Raw genomic sequence first — 17,246 nt, 5'->3', positions numbered from 1 at the left:
ATCTGTTTGACATAGATCTGTTTTTTAATATGTAGATTAGTCATGAATTAGTAGATTGGTTTTAGGTCTGGAATGTAATACGTCATCTGTAACACTTGTAACCTCGTAGCTTTAGCTATGGTTGCTTGTAAGAGTTTTATGCTCATGATTTTTATGAATGAGACTGATATAAATTTCGTTTTTAAAAAAATAAAACATAGCTTATTATTAGCTTCTTTAGTTTTGTCTTGTTGGATTGCCTAAGCCTACATTTACAAGCACAGGCTAATTAACATTGCACTTAAAACCATGTAATTCTATTACTTCATTCATTTTAGTTTTTAGGAAAAACAATCCAACGTGTGTGATAAAACAGGGTTGAACATGTACTACATGAAATAAATTTACAAATAGCGTAGCCATCAGACGTCAGACGTCAGACGTCAGTGTCACAACCCTGCACTGGCAATCATCCTTGGAAGTTGGAAGAGCATGGCAACTGTTTATTGCTGCTGTGCTTTTCGTTCATTGAACATGATGCAGCCAACCATAACTTGGGATGCTATCTTCATGCTTTAGGTCATGGTTGATGCAGCCAAGCCAATGAAATTCCCAATGCCACTTAATTTGTTCAAGTCGGTCATCATGGCGCACAGCTCCCCAAATGAGAGAAACTACTCCCTTCTTCCTCATCCACCACATTCTTAATCTCATTACAACTAGTTATTAACATGCTCTCTTATGTACCTGCAAAGAAAGAAAAAAAGGTATGCACCCTTAAAATCAACATGTAGAATACGCATGGTGAAAGGTAAAAGGCTAAAATTTGAACATTCTACCACCAAGGCTCTACTCAGGAAGAAATATCAAGGGTTCGAACATGAAAAAGAAACATAAATTGAACCTGATCAGCTACTTTGAGTCTTTGACTCATTCTCAGATAGCTTCTTCCTCAGATCTTTAAGAGCATCTACGACTTCTGAATCAAGATTGTGCTTTAACAATTTACCCTGAAAAGTAGATCTGAAAAGATAAACAATTAAATTGGTTAACCATGATTGGCATCAAAATCCATAGTATTCTTTTCATGGATATATATATATATATATATATATATATATAGCCAGAAAAAATGTTTTTTTTTGGTAAGTTACACATACACAAAGCGAGTCTTGACCCCTTAAGCTCACTTTCCATCCCTTTCTTATGGGGGATGAATTGCCATTTGAGCTATAGTTTATCTTTGCAAAGAAAAAAAGAGCACGAGAAACCAGCAAAAACTCTGGCCAAAAACCACGATGAATAGGTCAAAGTTGATCAAATTATTAACAAGCTTCAATGAGGATGAGGCTTTTATACCCAACAAACGCAACTGTTTTTAAGTAAGCATCCACGCCAAAGATGTACAACATCTGTACAGGTAAACACCCATGTAAACTATGGTTTCCCTCTTGAAAGGATCTGAAACTATTTCTAATTGTTTTACAGTGGTCAACTTGCATAGTTCTTACAGGCCTGGCATGAAGGTTCCCCCCTGCAAGTCAAAACCACCACCACCACCACCACATTTTCTCTTGTTCAAACTTTGATGGCATACACCTTTTCAAATGACATAATGATCCCTAGAGTCATGCAGCTCAAACTGTGGCAAAAAGTAAACTTAAAAAACCTGATTAAGTTACTATTTTAAACTCAAAGAGCTCGTCTTACATTATGGCTTTCAGAATTTGGTGTTGAGTAGAAAAGTCACAATACTTCATCAAACAACTCTTAAGAGTACTCTGACCTGAAACACTAGTCCCCTCGTATTGTGGCATTTAGAATTTTGTATTGAAAAGAAAAGTCAGTACATATTTAACTAAACACAGCTCATAATAACTTCTAATCCCCTCAGACAGTCAATGAGGACAAATCTATATGGGATAATTATGTGTCCGCCATGGCATTCACTTAGTTGGGAATTTAAAAAGCAAAATAAAAAAGCATGAATAGCTTACACATAATTCCTAATATTTTTCATGCAAAGAAGATAATATGCTTGTAAACATTCATCTCAGACAGAACACACCTTTGTTCTTGAAGCATCATCTCAACCTCCCTCTGTGATGCTTTAATCTATACCCAAACCACATATATAAAATTAAAATACATGACATAAATAAACTATAATCTGTCCCAATAAAGCCTTGTCATCAGAGAACAAGTTAGAAACTTCTTAGCAGGGTTGAAAGTCAGATATAATTGATACATCTTTATTTTGTGTAACCACACTATTTAAGGTTGTACAGAAATGTTAACAATTGATAAGCAAGACCATAGGACCAATATAAGCAGCAGTGTCATTTAGTAGAACTTGTATGTGATAGTCTACAAGAAAGCTAATACAAAAACCTTTGTTGTATCTTGTTTAATCATCCATAAGAAAAATGCTGAAAAAGGAAACTGCCCATCGAATTTAAGTGCATCCATTAAATGAATAACAGGGACGTGATTGGAGTATGACCATAGATAGAGAGTATGCAGAAAAAGATACATGTAACTGATCCCAAGTAGTTGAGAAAGGACTTATGGAGCCAACCTCACTTTAGTTTGGATTAAGGCTGAATTGAGTTGGGTTGAGTAATTCATTGAATGAATAAAATTGTGACAAAGTGGAAACCATTGAATGAACAATAAGCAGAAAATAAGTAAACAAACAGATTTGGTGACGAAGTGGAAACCTTTTGAAGAACTCTTTAAAAGTAAAATCACTCCAGAGCCCGGTCAACCCCAAAGACATCCACTATAGAAGACTTGTGTTGTAGATTGTTCTTATCTACAGAACTTTTGTAACTCCGAAGACCCAATTTGTAACATCGACAAACGATTTGTTCACCTCCCATATCTATGGTTCTAGAACTTTTGGTCTTCTTCTACAGGGATCACCTTCACGAATGAACGCCATTTGCTTCAACCCAAAATTTTGGTTGTTGTAGACGTTGCTTTGGTTTGAATGAGAAAAATGAAACTAGGAGAAATTTTGAATCTGTTTAGGCTCAAGAACAATGATAAACTTCTCTCATAACCATGAGAAATCGCCTCTCAGGGTATGTGGATGTTGTGGTATGTGAAACTTATAAAGAATGGAAGAAAACAAAACTTTTTAGGCTAAGTTGGTTGGGGTTTAATCGATCTACTGCAGTCTTGTTCGAACTAAATCTAGGGTTTAACATTTTTCTTGGGCGGCGATTGAGTGGGCTTCAAACAACACTTCAACTAGAGCATTCTAAGGCCCTCTTGTTCGAATGCCCTTCAAACGGGGTTGTGACCGGGGCATTCTAGAAGTCCTTTTAATCCTCCATTCAGCTAGGCTTCGATCATAACTGCGATCGACTCATTCTGGAACATGAAGCACATTCTCATTTGAATAAGAATGGTTTCATTCAAACGAGATCTTTAAGTTCTCTATTTCAGCACCAAAAGTACACCGATTTAATCCTAGACCTAAAACTTACAACAAAGTATGTTTTGACACTGAATCTGCCAACACTTCAAACCTAACAATTTCGAACAAATCAAAGGTTAAAAATGATGTGAGATGCACCTTTCACAACCAATATCATTCTATGTAGAAGATCAACATTGTGATAAAATACTATCATAATCAAATGGTAGGACAAAGGTTCGTAAAAGATGAACACACATCATATCATGAAACCCACAAACTGCTATTGGGACCGCATATTGCATAATGGTTTTGTGATATGGACAATACAAATGATAACTGTAGTATAATAAATAAATTCCCAATGTCGGATATTGATGGCTCACCTCAGAAACCAACGCCTTACTACTCCAAACAAAGGCACCCTGGAAAATATCATAACAGTATAAATCCATTGGGATATTAACAAAAAGCATGATTTATCCACTATTGAGGTACATTACTAGTGTAAGAATGTTGTAAAAGATACCTACCACTTGTTTACAAAACATTCCATGTGTAAGAGGGAGACTGACACTACATGAAATGACATGCTGGACCATTCCACAACACAGTTAATAGTTATTATTTTGAGAGAATTGTCCAGGATGGATCAAGTATAGAATGTAACTGACACTAAGCAACGACTAAGAGGTTAAATGATGGTATGGAGGCCGGAGAATTGGGAATTAAAGGGGAGAATGAGGTTTAATTTTTGGTTGCTGCTTGGACAAATAAAATCTAAAACAAGCAAAAAGAGGAGGAAACAACACATATTATAAATTTAAAATTCGTAACAGCATATCTTATCCCAACAACAAACTCAGATTTTGGGTGTCTAAGCAATACCAAAAACTCAATGTCAGCCAGACATAGATCATTTAATACGAGAAAACATGCATCAATAAGGTTGAAGACATAAACTTATTGGATAATGTATGAGACATCATATGACATAATTATGGATTTCACATTAAATTTGAAATTGTTCTTAGTTACTGCAGCAGTTGACTAAACACAAAATATTCAAAATACTTTGACATGGTTGTATAAGAATTTCTCAAAAGATCAACAAAGAAAGTCTCATAATTTTGAGAAAAATGCTCTAACTATGAGGAGAATGCATACTGCTCCATATGCTGCATGCTGCTGACTATGATCAGAAGTGGCAACCCAGACTTTGGGGCATCCATCCTCCTTCAAAGCTGCAACCTGTCACATAAACAAGAAGACATTCTACAAATTAAATATATATATATATATATATATTAAAAAACAATGTACGCATGAAAACTAGCAGATAAACACAAACACAACATCAATCAAAAGAGCTAATTTCCAAAAGAGACTGATAGAAAATGTCTAACAAGGGAAACCATGCCAACACAAAAATGCAGTTTTGTATTACAACTGAGATTTATTTTCTTCATAACTAGTAAACAATCTATCAGACAATAAATTATTAGACAGATAGGATGATTATACGACATTCTCTTAAGAAATTACAATAACATTTTCAAGAGAGCAACAAAATTTAAATGTATACAACCCAATTACAACTAAAAGATTCAGGACATTGAATTTTTTTTAAACTGCTCTATCACATGCATTAAGTAGTTCCATGAAATGTGCGACTCTTTGTATAAAAGAGAGGTAAGGCCCCTGCCAACAGAACCTCTGTCATTCTCAACTTTTCACTTTTTAGGGCCTGCTCATCTAGCAGGTTACAGCGATCCAGATCCACAAGCTAAGATTTTTCAAGTTCCTGCTAAGTGCTAAGTAAGTCGCATCCCTGTAGAAAGTGTGGAAGATGTTTTCAACATCATTCTGACCAAAGTTTGATAAGTTAGTCATGGTTTGATCGCTGCGGGCAAAATAAAGTGGGACAGAGAAAAGCAGGATAATAAGAAAATGAATGAAGATAACATCGGGCTATACTAACTATATCCTATCATTAAAATACAACAGTAGAGTAAGTTATATCCATAACATGAATGAGATGAAGAGATGTCCAACTAACAAAAATAATTCAACGTGGCAGTCAACCCACATATGTAAAACAATAACTTCTATATTTTGACACAGCCAGAGCACAGTTCTGGAATTCTACCAGCTTGATGTTATCTCTTACCTCCTTTTCGATCCACGCATCAGCACATGTTTCACCTGAGTAAACTACATCGACACTGCAATATTGTGAATATTCATAATTAAATGAAACTTATCAACAATAAGGAAGTTTCATTCCCACGTAAAATAGAAGATTAAGATTCAAAGATAAGCTTGACTTTCAATGTAATCTTTTAGGTCTATTTTGTGTTAATTTCAAAATATAAATTACAAGCATAAAAAATGTAAAAAAATTTAAATGTGTTAAAATTAAGGGTTAATTACCTTTTTAGTACCTAGGTTTTCACGTTTTTATTTTTTCCCACCTAGGTTTCAATTCGTATCAAAGATGGTATATGACTCATGAGTAAATACTAGTTTAGTACTTCTGTCACTATTCCATCAGTCAAACTAACGGACTGCCATGGGAGTGGTTCAGGCTGTCCCATGTGGCCGGTTGGGGGTTACCAAACCACTCTCAAGGCCCTTAAGGGGTTGGTTTTGCCATCCCCAATGGCCAAAAAGGGTTGGGCGAAACCACCTCTCCAAAGGCCTTGGGAGTGGCCCCTAGAGGCCATGGGAGTGGTCGATCCACTCCCAGACCAGCTGCAGGGGGTGGCCGAAACCACTCCCATGGCAGTCTGTTAGTTTGGTTGACATAATGGTGACGGATGTACTAAATTGGTATTTACCTATAATTTAGGTACCAGCTGTGATACAAATTGAAACTAAAGTGGGAAAAAATAAAAACTGGAAAACCTAGGTACTAAAAAGGTAATTAACCCTAAAATTAATTAATTAACCAATAGGCACTAGACATGTTTTAACTAAGGTGTACTAGAAAGCTAATCCACCACACACTGGGAGAGTACATTTTTCACTCTGTTAAGGCCAAACAAGATTCAATTGCTATGGACCCATTGTTAGTGAGCATTCATTAAATTTCAATGACAAATCTACTTTCAGTATCAGGCTTTGTTTCTTGATCATAACTTCTATTTGTTTAATTTACTTTTGTTAAGTAAGTACGAGTTAAAAATGTACATCACATTTCAAACAATAATTAGAGTGGTACAACTCCAGCTCTCCACCCTGAGCTGCTCTCAGAATGACAATTAAAGCAAGAACTCCCTACTTTCCAAAACGAACATTATTATCCAGCTTTTGTACATGCATACGTGCTATAGAAGTCTACCATCTTTAAAAGATTATATCATCATACTCTTGTAAATCAAGAACTTAAGAAATTAAATATTATTGGTTTTTGTGTATAATGAGGCACATGTAGAGCATGCATGAAAGAAGAACAACAATATAATAGTAGTTATTTTTTATATAGTGTGTCTGGGTCGAAATATTATTACGCAGACAAGCAATGACCAATCAAAATGTCATTATTCTATAAATAAGATTTGTCAATGATTAGAAATCATCCTACATCAGAAAAACTTTATCTTAGGGATACGAAAAATGTAAGGAGGGGCATGGATTTACAAACAACTATGCACAGATACGCATATAAACCAAAAAAACAAATTGATTCTTCTTGCTTTAATTCCAATGAACAACCAAATCTCGAGATTGATTAGGAATACAGTGCAGTCGAAGAAAGAGCTAACTATAGGTTAGGTTCTAAATAGTACCCGGCAAAATCTTCCTTGTGTGTAGGAAGTCCAGACATCATGGCATCAAATACAACTACCACTTTTACCTCTGAAAATGTTTCAAATAATAGAGTGGTATTGACATCAACATACAGAGAACACATCAAGAAGAACCAATCTAATTACAACAACTCAACATAAGACAGCTTTAGATCAAACTATAACAGATGTAATGTCTTAGCAGAAAAATCATGGAATATAATAACTGGATCAAGTTTTAATATAATGAAGGAAGCTATACACATATTAAACAAAAGCATAAGAAACAAAATATTTTTAAAATTATAGATTTGCCAACACAGTTTACACAGACTATCAAATGAATGGCAGTGCGAAAGAGATAGTGACACCAATAAGACCCATTATTTTTCCTTCTCTTCTCTTCTATATTGTAAAGAGAATTTCCGTGTTTAGCTTCATGATCCAAATCTACTCCAGTGCTACAACAATAGTGTTTCTTTTATATTACAAGTCAATCTTCTTTAGTCCCAATACTTGTTAAATCACTAATTATCCCAAAGTTCGAGCTGACAAAAAATTGTAAATTTAATCATCTAACTAATATTTTAACATTTCCCTCACGCGTGGGCTAAAAATCCCTTCAACAAGTGAAGCCCAACACATGAAAAGTTTAACTAGTGATTTATCATGGTATTAGAGTTGGAGTTCTTAGAGACAATAGGAAATAGCAAATTTAATCATTTAATTGATATTTTAATACTATTCTCTTTAACCAAATTACTTGTAGAGGCTTCAACATATACATAAAAGGGTACAGTCTTCTAACATGGACTTCTTTCCCTCAAGAGCCTCTTAATGCATGCAGAAAATGAATTTGGAGTGTTGTTTCTTCGACGGGTGGATACAACAATACCATTTTAGTACCGCCCCTGTTTATAAGGAAGCCTCCTCATACAACTAATAGAAGAGCCAGAGTACGAACCTCTTAGCAGACTGAATGTTACAAGCTCATCAATTAGCTTTTGGCGAGCAATATCGAGTCTCCCATTCATAAAGTGTTTCTTCAACTTCATCCAGTAGCCACATACATTATAACCATCAACAAGCAAGACAGGGATTGCGCTATCTATACCCTGGTTTGTACTGTAAGAGAAACTTAGCAAACAGGGAAAATACTTCTCCAATCTCCAGGACGCTGAATATGGTTAAGATGACAAATCAAAATAAGAAAGAAACCTGGAAAGATTATTACTAGTAGAGGTTCATGGTAGGATCACGATAGACTTCTGTATCTTCTGGAAGGTCCTCCTTCTGAACCTTCTTTCTCCTATAGCTGGTAGCAGGCTTAGGTGTGCCAGACTTTCTCTGTTGGAACTCCTGCAAGAACTTTACCAAGTGAGATAGAGGATACATCCATGAACACCAGCTTTGAATATCTCAGTAGATAACCAACCTTCCATAACTTTAAAAACTGCAGATTCTGCTTGACATTCGATGTAATTCTGAGAGGAGTTGGCTCCGAACCCTGTCACCATATATAAAGCCTCTTATATGCAGTCTAAGGCGGGGAAAAAATATGTATATATTCTCAGTACTCAGTAGAAAGCTGGCAAGCTCCCTACTTTTCCTACAAAATTGGACCAACCACCCTCTCAGCTCAAAATTGGCTGCTTTTGTGAGCCAATGTCTTCCATACTGTTCTCAAATTGATCGTCTTTCATATTCGCCCAAAACCCACTACATTTTTTTTTTGTTCTTTTTCTTTAATCTGCCTAAAGACTAGATACTAAACAGTCTTTTTTCACCAATACAAAGATTAATGACAGGATTTGAAAGATTAAGATAATGGGGTGTCGTCATAGTAAGTCGAAAAATATCAATTAATGAAACAAAAAGAGAAGGAAAAGAAAGGAAACCTTAGGAGACGGAGTTCTAGACTGCTTCTTGCTTCCGCCCATTTTGATAACCTTGTAAGTAGTAGTTGAAAGAGAAGAAGAGTAGGTACAGCATGAAACACCATCCCAATTATACGGAGATTGAAATGAAATTGTTTTCATGGATCCGCAACTTTTTTTGTTTTGTTTCTTGTCACTTGCTCCTTATCCTTGTACACTCTACTTCCACTTGTATTCATATAAGATAACAACAACATGATTCTCCATCTTTACCGTTCCGGGCATCTGAAAGCATCAGTTTGGTTTGGTCTGTAGGAGCGAAGCAACTCTCGTACGCCGTAGCTCTGCCTCTGTGGCGGATAGAGGTGGATGAGGTGTATGGACAGCAACCCCCACATCTTTAATTTGTGCAAGTGTTTCCTAGTTGTCTTCACTGGGCTCGGCCCATTCGTCCATCCCGGGTTTATTACCCAACCAAATTTCCTTTTGACGAATTAACTAGGCAAACAACTAGGGGTGGCCACCAGCTTGGCAGGGCTGCCGGGGTAGTTAAAGCTTGATAATTATGAAAATGTAAAAATAATCTTTTTATTATATCTGTTTTGTTTGTGTAACAAATATTAAGATTTAACTGAACGAAGAGTCACCCTCTTGTACTGTACCAACGACCAAATCCTTGAAAATATCCAACAACAGACGCCAACCGTAATCACAGGTTTTAAGTACGTTTTGAAGTTTAAATAAACAGATAAAGCGAGAGAGTTCAAAATATGATCACAGCTAGCTTCAACGTTTTCAAGTTTGAGAAAGATTTACCCTTTTAAAAGAAACACATTGAAGAAACAAAGCAGAATCAGATATCATGGCTGCACATAACCAGAAGGAAGCAGTCTGCGTGACCGGAGCCAATGGGTTCATAGGATCATGGCTGGTGCGGACCCTGTTGGAGTCCGGCTACACCTCCATCCACGCCTCCATTTTCCCTGGCTCCGACCCCTCTTACCTCCTTGCGAACGGGAGCCGCGTGGTGGTTTACGAGGCCGACGTGTTGGATCTCGAGGCGGTGTGCAAGGCCGTGGAGGGTTGCCAGGGAGTATTCCACGTGGCGTCCCCTTGCACGTTGGAGGACCCCAAGGATCCCCAAAAAGAGCTGGTGCTACCTGCGGTTCAGGGCACGCTCAATGTTCTGGAGGCTGCCAAGAGGCACGGAGTGAGGCGCGTGGTGATCACCTCCTCCATTTCCGCTTTGGTTCCCAACCCCAGCTGGCCTCCTCATAAGCCCTTCGACGATTCCTCCTGGACCGACGTCCATTACTGCCAATCTCGCCAGGTCCCCCTCTATACTAGTAAAATTACTACAAGTTTTAGTAAAAAAATTGCGGATTCGATCGGATCAATCGACCCGACTGTGGTATTTTAGCTTATTTTTATCACTTGGGGTACACTGTTAGGTACCAATTGAATCGATCGACAGTCGACAGTCGATTGGAGATTATAAATGGTAATTAGGATGTCAATCCGATCAGTTAATAGTTAATAGACTGCAAATGGGGTAACTTTGGTACTTGGTAAAGTTGGTATTTTTAATTGATGGCATTTTCTTTTTGTCCTACATTTTCAGAAATGGTATCCGGTGTCAAAGACATTGGCGGAGAAAGCAGCGTGGGAATTTGCAGAGAAGCATGGAATAGATGTAGTGGCAATCCATCCAGCAACATGTCTTGGCCCACTCTTGCAACCTGGATTGAATGCGAGCTGTGCTGTATTGCTGCAGTTGCTAGAGGGATCGCAGGATACTCAGGAATATCACTGGCTGGGGGTTGTGCATGTTCGGGATGTTGCAAAGGCACATCTTCTGCTCTTTGAGACTGCTTCTGCCTCTGGTAGATATCTTTGCACGAATGGCATCTATCAGTTCGGTGATTTTGCTGAGAGGGTCTCCAGGCTTTTCCCTGAGTTTCCTGTCCACAGGTGCGTATCTTAGACCCAACCCCCTCAACTCAAGTATAATGACTTAGCTGAATTAGTATTAACAAAAGCATTCCATGGGGATTATATTGCAACCAATGGGCAGCTCTCACTCCATGTGCTGCTCATGTGCATGGTGTTAACTTTTATCTTTTTAATGGTTGGAACTTATCCTTATTCTCTTGTCATGTTGCCTCTATTACTTTGCCTAGTTAAGGTGGTTTCCCTGCATAAAGACTGGGAGCTTTTCTTCTTGAAGCTTGCTAATAGATACCCTTGGTGAATTTTTCTGGCTGGATGTGTGTACTTTTCTGTGAGCTAATTTCTGTTTCGAATATGAAGATACCCCTCTTACTGCTCAAAGAGGGATATCTTCAATCTTCTAATAACCATTATGAGATCCACAGCATTAATCTTAATGGTTATCTATCTCCGAAAGTATATCTTTCATGTTCTGACTTCTGCAATATGCATTATATACGATGCTCATGAGTATATGGCCATGTTGAAGCTTTATGAGTCATATGCTTGATGTCGTCCCACCAAAGTTTTTCATCTAGAAAATTTATCATAAAAACTATTTGAGATAAGAAAGTTACACACTTTTTGTGATTTTGAAAGACAAGTAAATGGGTTCTCTTTAAGCTAATAGGAATGGGTGAATTTAATCATTTAATGAATATTCTTACACATTCCATCACGTGTAGCTCAAATTCCTGAGGCTCAACATGTATTAATTTGAAATAGGAGCTGAATTATGGAGTTATGGTTCGAATTTATAACCTCTACTTCGATACCATATTAAGTTGATAGGAAATTGTGAATGTAATAATTTATAATTAATATTGTAATATTATCTATGATAAAGTAGTAAATCTTGTGCAACAACTTGTTATCATTGGGTATCTCTACAGGTTTCTAGTGGCGGTTGTAATCAAAATAATATGACTTTCAAAGTTGACATGCATCAGTTCAATTCAATGTTGATTAACCCTTGCTTTCCATGAGACTTTCCAAAAGGTCCAAAAAAATGAAGTTATCTTATTATGACACATTATGAAACTTACTTTAATGATCATTGCATCTCCTCCACTTTTTATTCAAGGGAAGGCCTTGATTGGTCTTATAAAAAATCCTTTGATAACCAGATATGTCACATTGTTCTTTAGAGTAAGCAAGGTTCTTTTATTTTTCTTGCTAAGTGGGAGCTAGGTTAGTTAGCAATGCATGTCACTGGAAACAGGACAACCTGGTGTTCTGGTTTTATGTGAACCAAGGAATAAAATGTATAATAAAACAAAACAGAAGTTATCATTGGTTGTATCAGTCATTTTGAATTTTTCTATCCTTCTTTGACCTAGAAAAATATCATTTTTGTCTAATTTATTTTTTATTTGATTCCATTTGGTGGAAGTTCTTAACTTGAATTACATACAGGTTTGCTGGGGAAACTCAGCCAGGATTGGCAACATGCAAAGATGCAGCAAAGAGATTAATTGATCTGGGTCTGGTCTTCACACCCCTTGAAGATGCTGTCCAGGACACAGTGGAGAGTCTCAAAGCTAAAGGCTTTCTGTGCCAGAAAATGCCACAATCTTAGGCTATTTCTTTATTTTCTTCAATACAACTTGAAATTTTTCACTGTTTCATTGCTTTATCTATTAGCTGGCAGTAACAATGATTGCAATTAAGTTTTGTTTTTGTATATGATCATGCTTTTTCTCTTTCATTTGCAAAGGTAACTTTGATTGATCAGAATTGAACTTTTTACAGTAATGCATTACTATATAATCATTCAACTCGTTACAAGTTTCGTGACATTTAATAAATTACCAGAAATCGACTCTCTTATGCCTTTTACTAGACCATATTCTGCGAGCATATGAAAATAACAGAGTCCAGTTCTTGGGATTCAGTTGCAAAACGTAAAATTGGCTCCGTATTCTATGATTTTTTATAATTATCAGTTATATAGCCTCAGAATATTAATCGGCATTTTATCAAAAGCATGAAGTGGAATTGGGTTAGTACTATAGGTACTGCACTAGAAAAGGAAGATGCCAAAGCAATTTGAATTGGGACCATTGTCCATGATGTTTGGTGTGGCAAGTCAGGCTTTTCTTGGGCACGTGATTGGGGGCCTTGCAAGTGTTGTAGTCTCGTTCTTGTCAGCTGAGAAAAAGAAAAAAAAAGAAAAAAAAGAAAGTGGGGTCCTTGTCAGTTGTCACCCAGGACCAAGCGGTCCAGGCCAAGTTTAGATAAATATAGAGTGAGTTAAACCTTATTTATTCCGGCTTTAGTTTTCAGTCTTTTCTTGATCTCTCTCTGTTGTTTTGCAAAAGCCACCAACACTCCATGTGCTTCATCTTTCCTACCCTTGTTCTTGCTCCTTTTTGGCTTGGAAGAATCTATCTTTTATCGAGAGAGAGAGAGAGAGAGAGAGAGAGAGGCGCTCAGTTCTAATCATGGAGGTGTTCTGGCATTGCATGTGCATCAGTCACCCCTGCCCACTTGGTACTTTTCAGTGTCCCCCTCAAACCAATCTTCAACATATAGTCTCTCTCTCTCTCATGTATATTCTTCTCCAATTTTCTCGTTTCCTTAACGTTAAAATTAAGAAGACTTAGCCAGAAGCAGTTGATCATAGCCACCAGAGATGAGCAGCCTAGCACCTTGCAGCCGATCTTGGTGAACACAACTTTTTGATTCCCTCTTTTTATTTTTCTAATCATCAATGAACCGAGTTTTCAATATCACTTTCTTTTGTGTTTCCAAAGGTCCATAAGCGAGGATTCACTCAGAAGGTATGTGCACTTTGCTAGTGAGAGCTGCATACAGGAGTTACTGTCGGCTTCAGACTCAAACAGGGCTGGTAATGCCAATGATGGCTGGAAGCTTCTTACTCTTGAAAACGGAGTAGAGATATCCAAGCGCAGGTCTGGGTCGCTTCACACATTTCGCAGCCGTTGGCTGCTCAGATCAGTATCGCCCCAACAATTCATTACTGTTGCTAATGCCATTGATGCTGCAAAGGTGAATTTTGAGCTTCTCACATGATCATGGAAAAGAAAAATCGAAATTTTAAAGAACTATAGCTGGGAAACATTGAAAAAACTATACTTCTAATTCTATATATGCAGTAATAGGTGAGTTAGATTCCAGCCCAACACATTACACATTGAAAAGAAAAGTTTTGTCCTCAGCAATATCTATTATTATGACTTCTTTTTTCTGGCTAGCTAAGATAATAATGACTTCTTTTTTCTTTGTTTGTCTTCCTTGAAAATGACAAAATATAACCTTTTTCGTTATTATACGCGACAGCTATGGCAAGTACATTGTATGGGATCGTACTTGGATTTAAATTATTTAATAGGGAATTCATATATATATATATAATCAAACATCAGCAAATTGCTCTAGGTGTGTGTATATAATTAGGTTCATGTACGGCTCTTGTTAACCTGTATTTTCATGTTGCTGAACCAGCAATGGGACCCTGATCTGGTGGAAGCCAGGTACATAAAAGATCTCGAGGACAATCTTAGTATCATCCGGCTCAGGTTTGGTGATAGCTCTAAGCCTCTCTTTAGGAACAGAGAATTCATAGTCTACGAGCGACGGGAAACCATGGAAGATGGCACCCTTGTAAGCAGCACAAAGCACACTGGCAGAATATTTATTTACTTACATAATTTTTAGTGCAATGAATTTGACCTTGCTTGCAAGGAACGACAGAAGTTTGTGTGTTTCAAGTGAAAAAAGAAGAAGCTTAATTATTCTGGGTTTTGCAGGTGGTAGCAGTGGCTTCACTGCCCAAGGAGATAGCTGCTGGATTGCATCCAAAGCAAAATAATGCGATCAGAGGACTTCTGCTTCAGTCAGGGTGGGTCGTGGAGAAACTTGAAGATGACTCCTGCATGGTCACTTATGTTGTTCAGGTAACTAACTTCAGCAACAAGTTTTTTCTTCCCCATATATATGCTTCCACAATTGCCAAGTAAAAATAGCAGATCCAATTCACTAAACTTGTAGGTTTTCATATTAGGTTGATATTGAAATATTCTCTCTTTTGAGTTTCCCCATAAATGAGGACATTTATATTGTAAACAATCAAATTAATGTAGCCTTCAATGTTTAACATTGAATCACTTGTAAATTCCTTATGTTCTTTTCTTTCTCTTTCTTCCGCTATAATTCCCATATTTTATGTTTCCCTGCAAATTTTTACAAAAAATGTTGACTTTCGCTTTAATTTTATTCAGTTAGATCCTGCAGGATGGCTGCCCAAGTGCTTTGTCAATCGACTTAACACAAAGCTGGTTATGATCATTGAAAACCTTAGGAAACTAGCGCAAGCTTGTCCAATGGAAGAGATTAATGCGTAGTGCGGTGGAACAATTATTCATCGATAGTCCTAATTAATGCCCCAATTTAGCACTCTCTTGAACTTGGAATTTGCTACTTTCAGCATGAACGCGCGAGTGTGAATATTAGAACATCAATTCTCTGATGTTCAGCAGGCGTGGAGTCAGTCTTATGGGATTTGTTTTGAACTATGAATGTTATGATTAATACAAGTTATGTGCGCATTAACAAAGATTAAGTCGTGAGACACAAATTAAGAACCTTTATATATATAGAGATTGAAAGAATTGAAGAACCTTTATATTTAGAGAAATGTTAATTATATACAACACATTTATCTCACCCTCATTTTACTAGGCTGATATGACAGTGTCAATCAGCTCTTGAATCAATAACCGATAATAATTTCTATAATGTCTTGACACAAAGCAAGACTTTTGTGCCCACCATTAAGAGGTTGACACTTCAGCTTGGAACAAGATAACAAAATGAGAACAAATTAAAACACCGGATCATACCAAATTTAAACCCTAAAAAAATTATTCATCTACCATTTACATTAACAACTTATCAAGCTGCCGCCGCCTCCCAAAATGTCAAGCTCCTTGTTTCTGCAAATTCATACTCTATTATTAGTCACTCTTCTAAAACACCAACCCAAGCTATGCTTAAAAACTTGGCCGATAACGCAGTGTCTGTCTGACCTATTTTATAACGTTACAAATTTTTAATTATTAAGGCCATGTGTGTTTAATAAAAAGGGTTTTGTTCGGGGTATAAAAGAAGTACCGATGGGCAGCTAACAGATCGATTTTGGAGATTGATTTGTTAAACATGGACATGCAAGATGGTGGCGCGTGTGGTGTGTGAAGGCAACGTACGGCATAATCTGCTAGTGGCTTCTGGAGGCACGTGTTGGTAGGATGAACTCCTAATTTCCATCAAGTGCGAAGGTTGCTTTCATGGTAAAAATATACCAAAGAAACACTTAACTTGCACAGGTGGGGAAAGGTAGCTTATTAGAGGGACCAAGAAATTTGTGGCTTTGATATCATGAAAAAAAAAAGATAAGTAATAATAATTGTAGAAAAAAAGAGAAAAGAAAAAAAAGGCTTTTATTTATGATATGTGTAAGTTGTACAATAAAATTATCCATTTATAGTTGAATGAGTCCAGTGAAAGAAAGAAAATACACTAATTACAAAATCAAGAAATAATACTTAGAATATTTACAATAGCTAATTAATATGGTAGTAAATAAAGAATATTATCATAATATGCTGAGAATATTACAAATATCTTAATATTGTAATAACGGTAATTATATAGTGCTACCATAGCCTTTCAATATGCGCTCATCGAGCAAAATGTTGGTTGATTTAATGTCCTTGTGTATAATAGGTGAGGCTGGCAAGTTCATGAAGATTGGCCAGACCTCTGGCTGCACCAAGGGCAACTTTTAGTCTCCTTATCCAATTCCTGACTTACCTGCATAAGCATTAAGCAACAGCTATGTCATTAAACTTCTAGGAAAAATTATATGAGGACTGTTTACACCGGGGTGTAAACGAGGTAGGATAAACTTTTCATACATTGAAAAATTATATGAATAGTAGGATTATATTAAATATTTTGTGACGGGGTGTAAATGAGGTACGATAAACTTTTCATACATTGAAAAATTATATGAATAGTAGGATTATATTGAATATTTTGTGACGGGGTGTAAACAAGTCGATCTTGGGCTGTTCGATAGGGTTGAATTTAATCTAGCATAGTACCCACATTTTCAGACAAATCTCTCTCTTTCATCTTCCCTCTCCCCTCACCGACAACTGG

General features: G+C 36.8%; 3 protein-coding genes across 4 annotated transcripts; 2 read left to right on the top strand and 1 right to left on the bottom strand.

Moving 5' to 3' along the window:
- Positions 1 to 280: 280 nt before the first annotated feature.
- On the bottom strand, positions 281 to 9,581 carry LOC132177275 (uncharacterized). 2 transcript variants are annotated; one of them, XM_059589531.1, is made up of 11 exons: positions 9,093 to 9,570; positions 8,630 to 8,701; positions 8,429 to 8,553; positions 8,159 to 8,319; positions 7,195 to 7,264; positions 5,574 to 5,628; positions 4,571 to 4,654; positions 3,790 to 3,828; positions 2,048 to 2,094; positions 884 to 1,002; positions 281 to 726 (listed from the first exon to the last, which is right to left on the bottom strand). In XM_059589531.1, exons 1-10 carry the CDS (start codon positions 9,231 to 9,233, stop codon positions 888 to 890), a joined length of 909 nt encoding a protein of 302 aa, XP_059445514.1. In that variant the 5' UTR covers positions 9,234 to 9,570; the 3' UTR covers positions 281 to 726; positions 884 to 887. The 2 variants fall into 2 exon arrangements, with proteins under 2 accessions (XP_059445514.1, XP_059445515.1); XM_059589532.1 differs by lacking the exons at positions 281 to 726; positions 2,048 to 2,094 and having other exon boundaries at positions 893 to 1,002; positions 9,093 to 9,581.
- Positions 9,582 to 9,698: 117 nt separating this feature from the next.
- On the top strand, positions 9,699 to 12,768 carry LOC132178719 (cinnamoyl-CoA reductase 1). Its single transcript, XM_059591236.1, has 3 exons — positions 9,699 to 10,401; positions 10,693 to 11,042; positions 12,477 to 12,768. Exons 1-3 carry the CDS (start codon positions 9,934 to 9,936, stop codon positions 12,637 to 12,639), a joined length of 981 nt encoding a protein of 326 aa, XP_059447219.1. The 5' UTR covers positions 9,699 to 9,933; the 3' UTR covers positions 12,640 to 12,768.
- A 600-nt stretch (positions 12,769 to 13,368) lies between these two features.
- Positions 13,369 to 15,645, top strand: LOC132179365 (uncharacterized). Its single transcript, XM_059592075.1, has 5 exons — positions 13,369 to 13,727; positions 13,817 to 14,072; positions 14,529 to 14,687; positions 14,834 to 14,980; positions 15,305 to 15,645. Exons 1-5 carry the CDS (start codon positions 13,696 to 13,698, stop codon positions 15,425 to 15,427), a joined length of 717 nt encoding a protein of 238 aa, XP_059448058.1. The 5' UTR covers positions 13,369 to 13,695; the 3' UTR covers positions 15,428 to 15,645.
- The last annotated feature ends 1,601 nt before the right edge of the window (positions 15,646 to 17,246 follow it).

Source organism: Corylus avellana, chromosome ca4, assembly GCF_901000735.1.
Source record: "Corylus avellana chromosome ca4, CavTom2PMs-1.0".
Classification (NCBI taxonomy): domain Eukaryota; kingdom Viridiplantae; phylum Streptophyta; class Magnoliopsida; order Fagales; family Betulaceae; genus Corylus; species Corylus avellana.
Note: the sequence above shows the minus strand (reverse complement) of the source record. Positions and strands in the feature narration are given on the sequence as shown.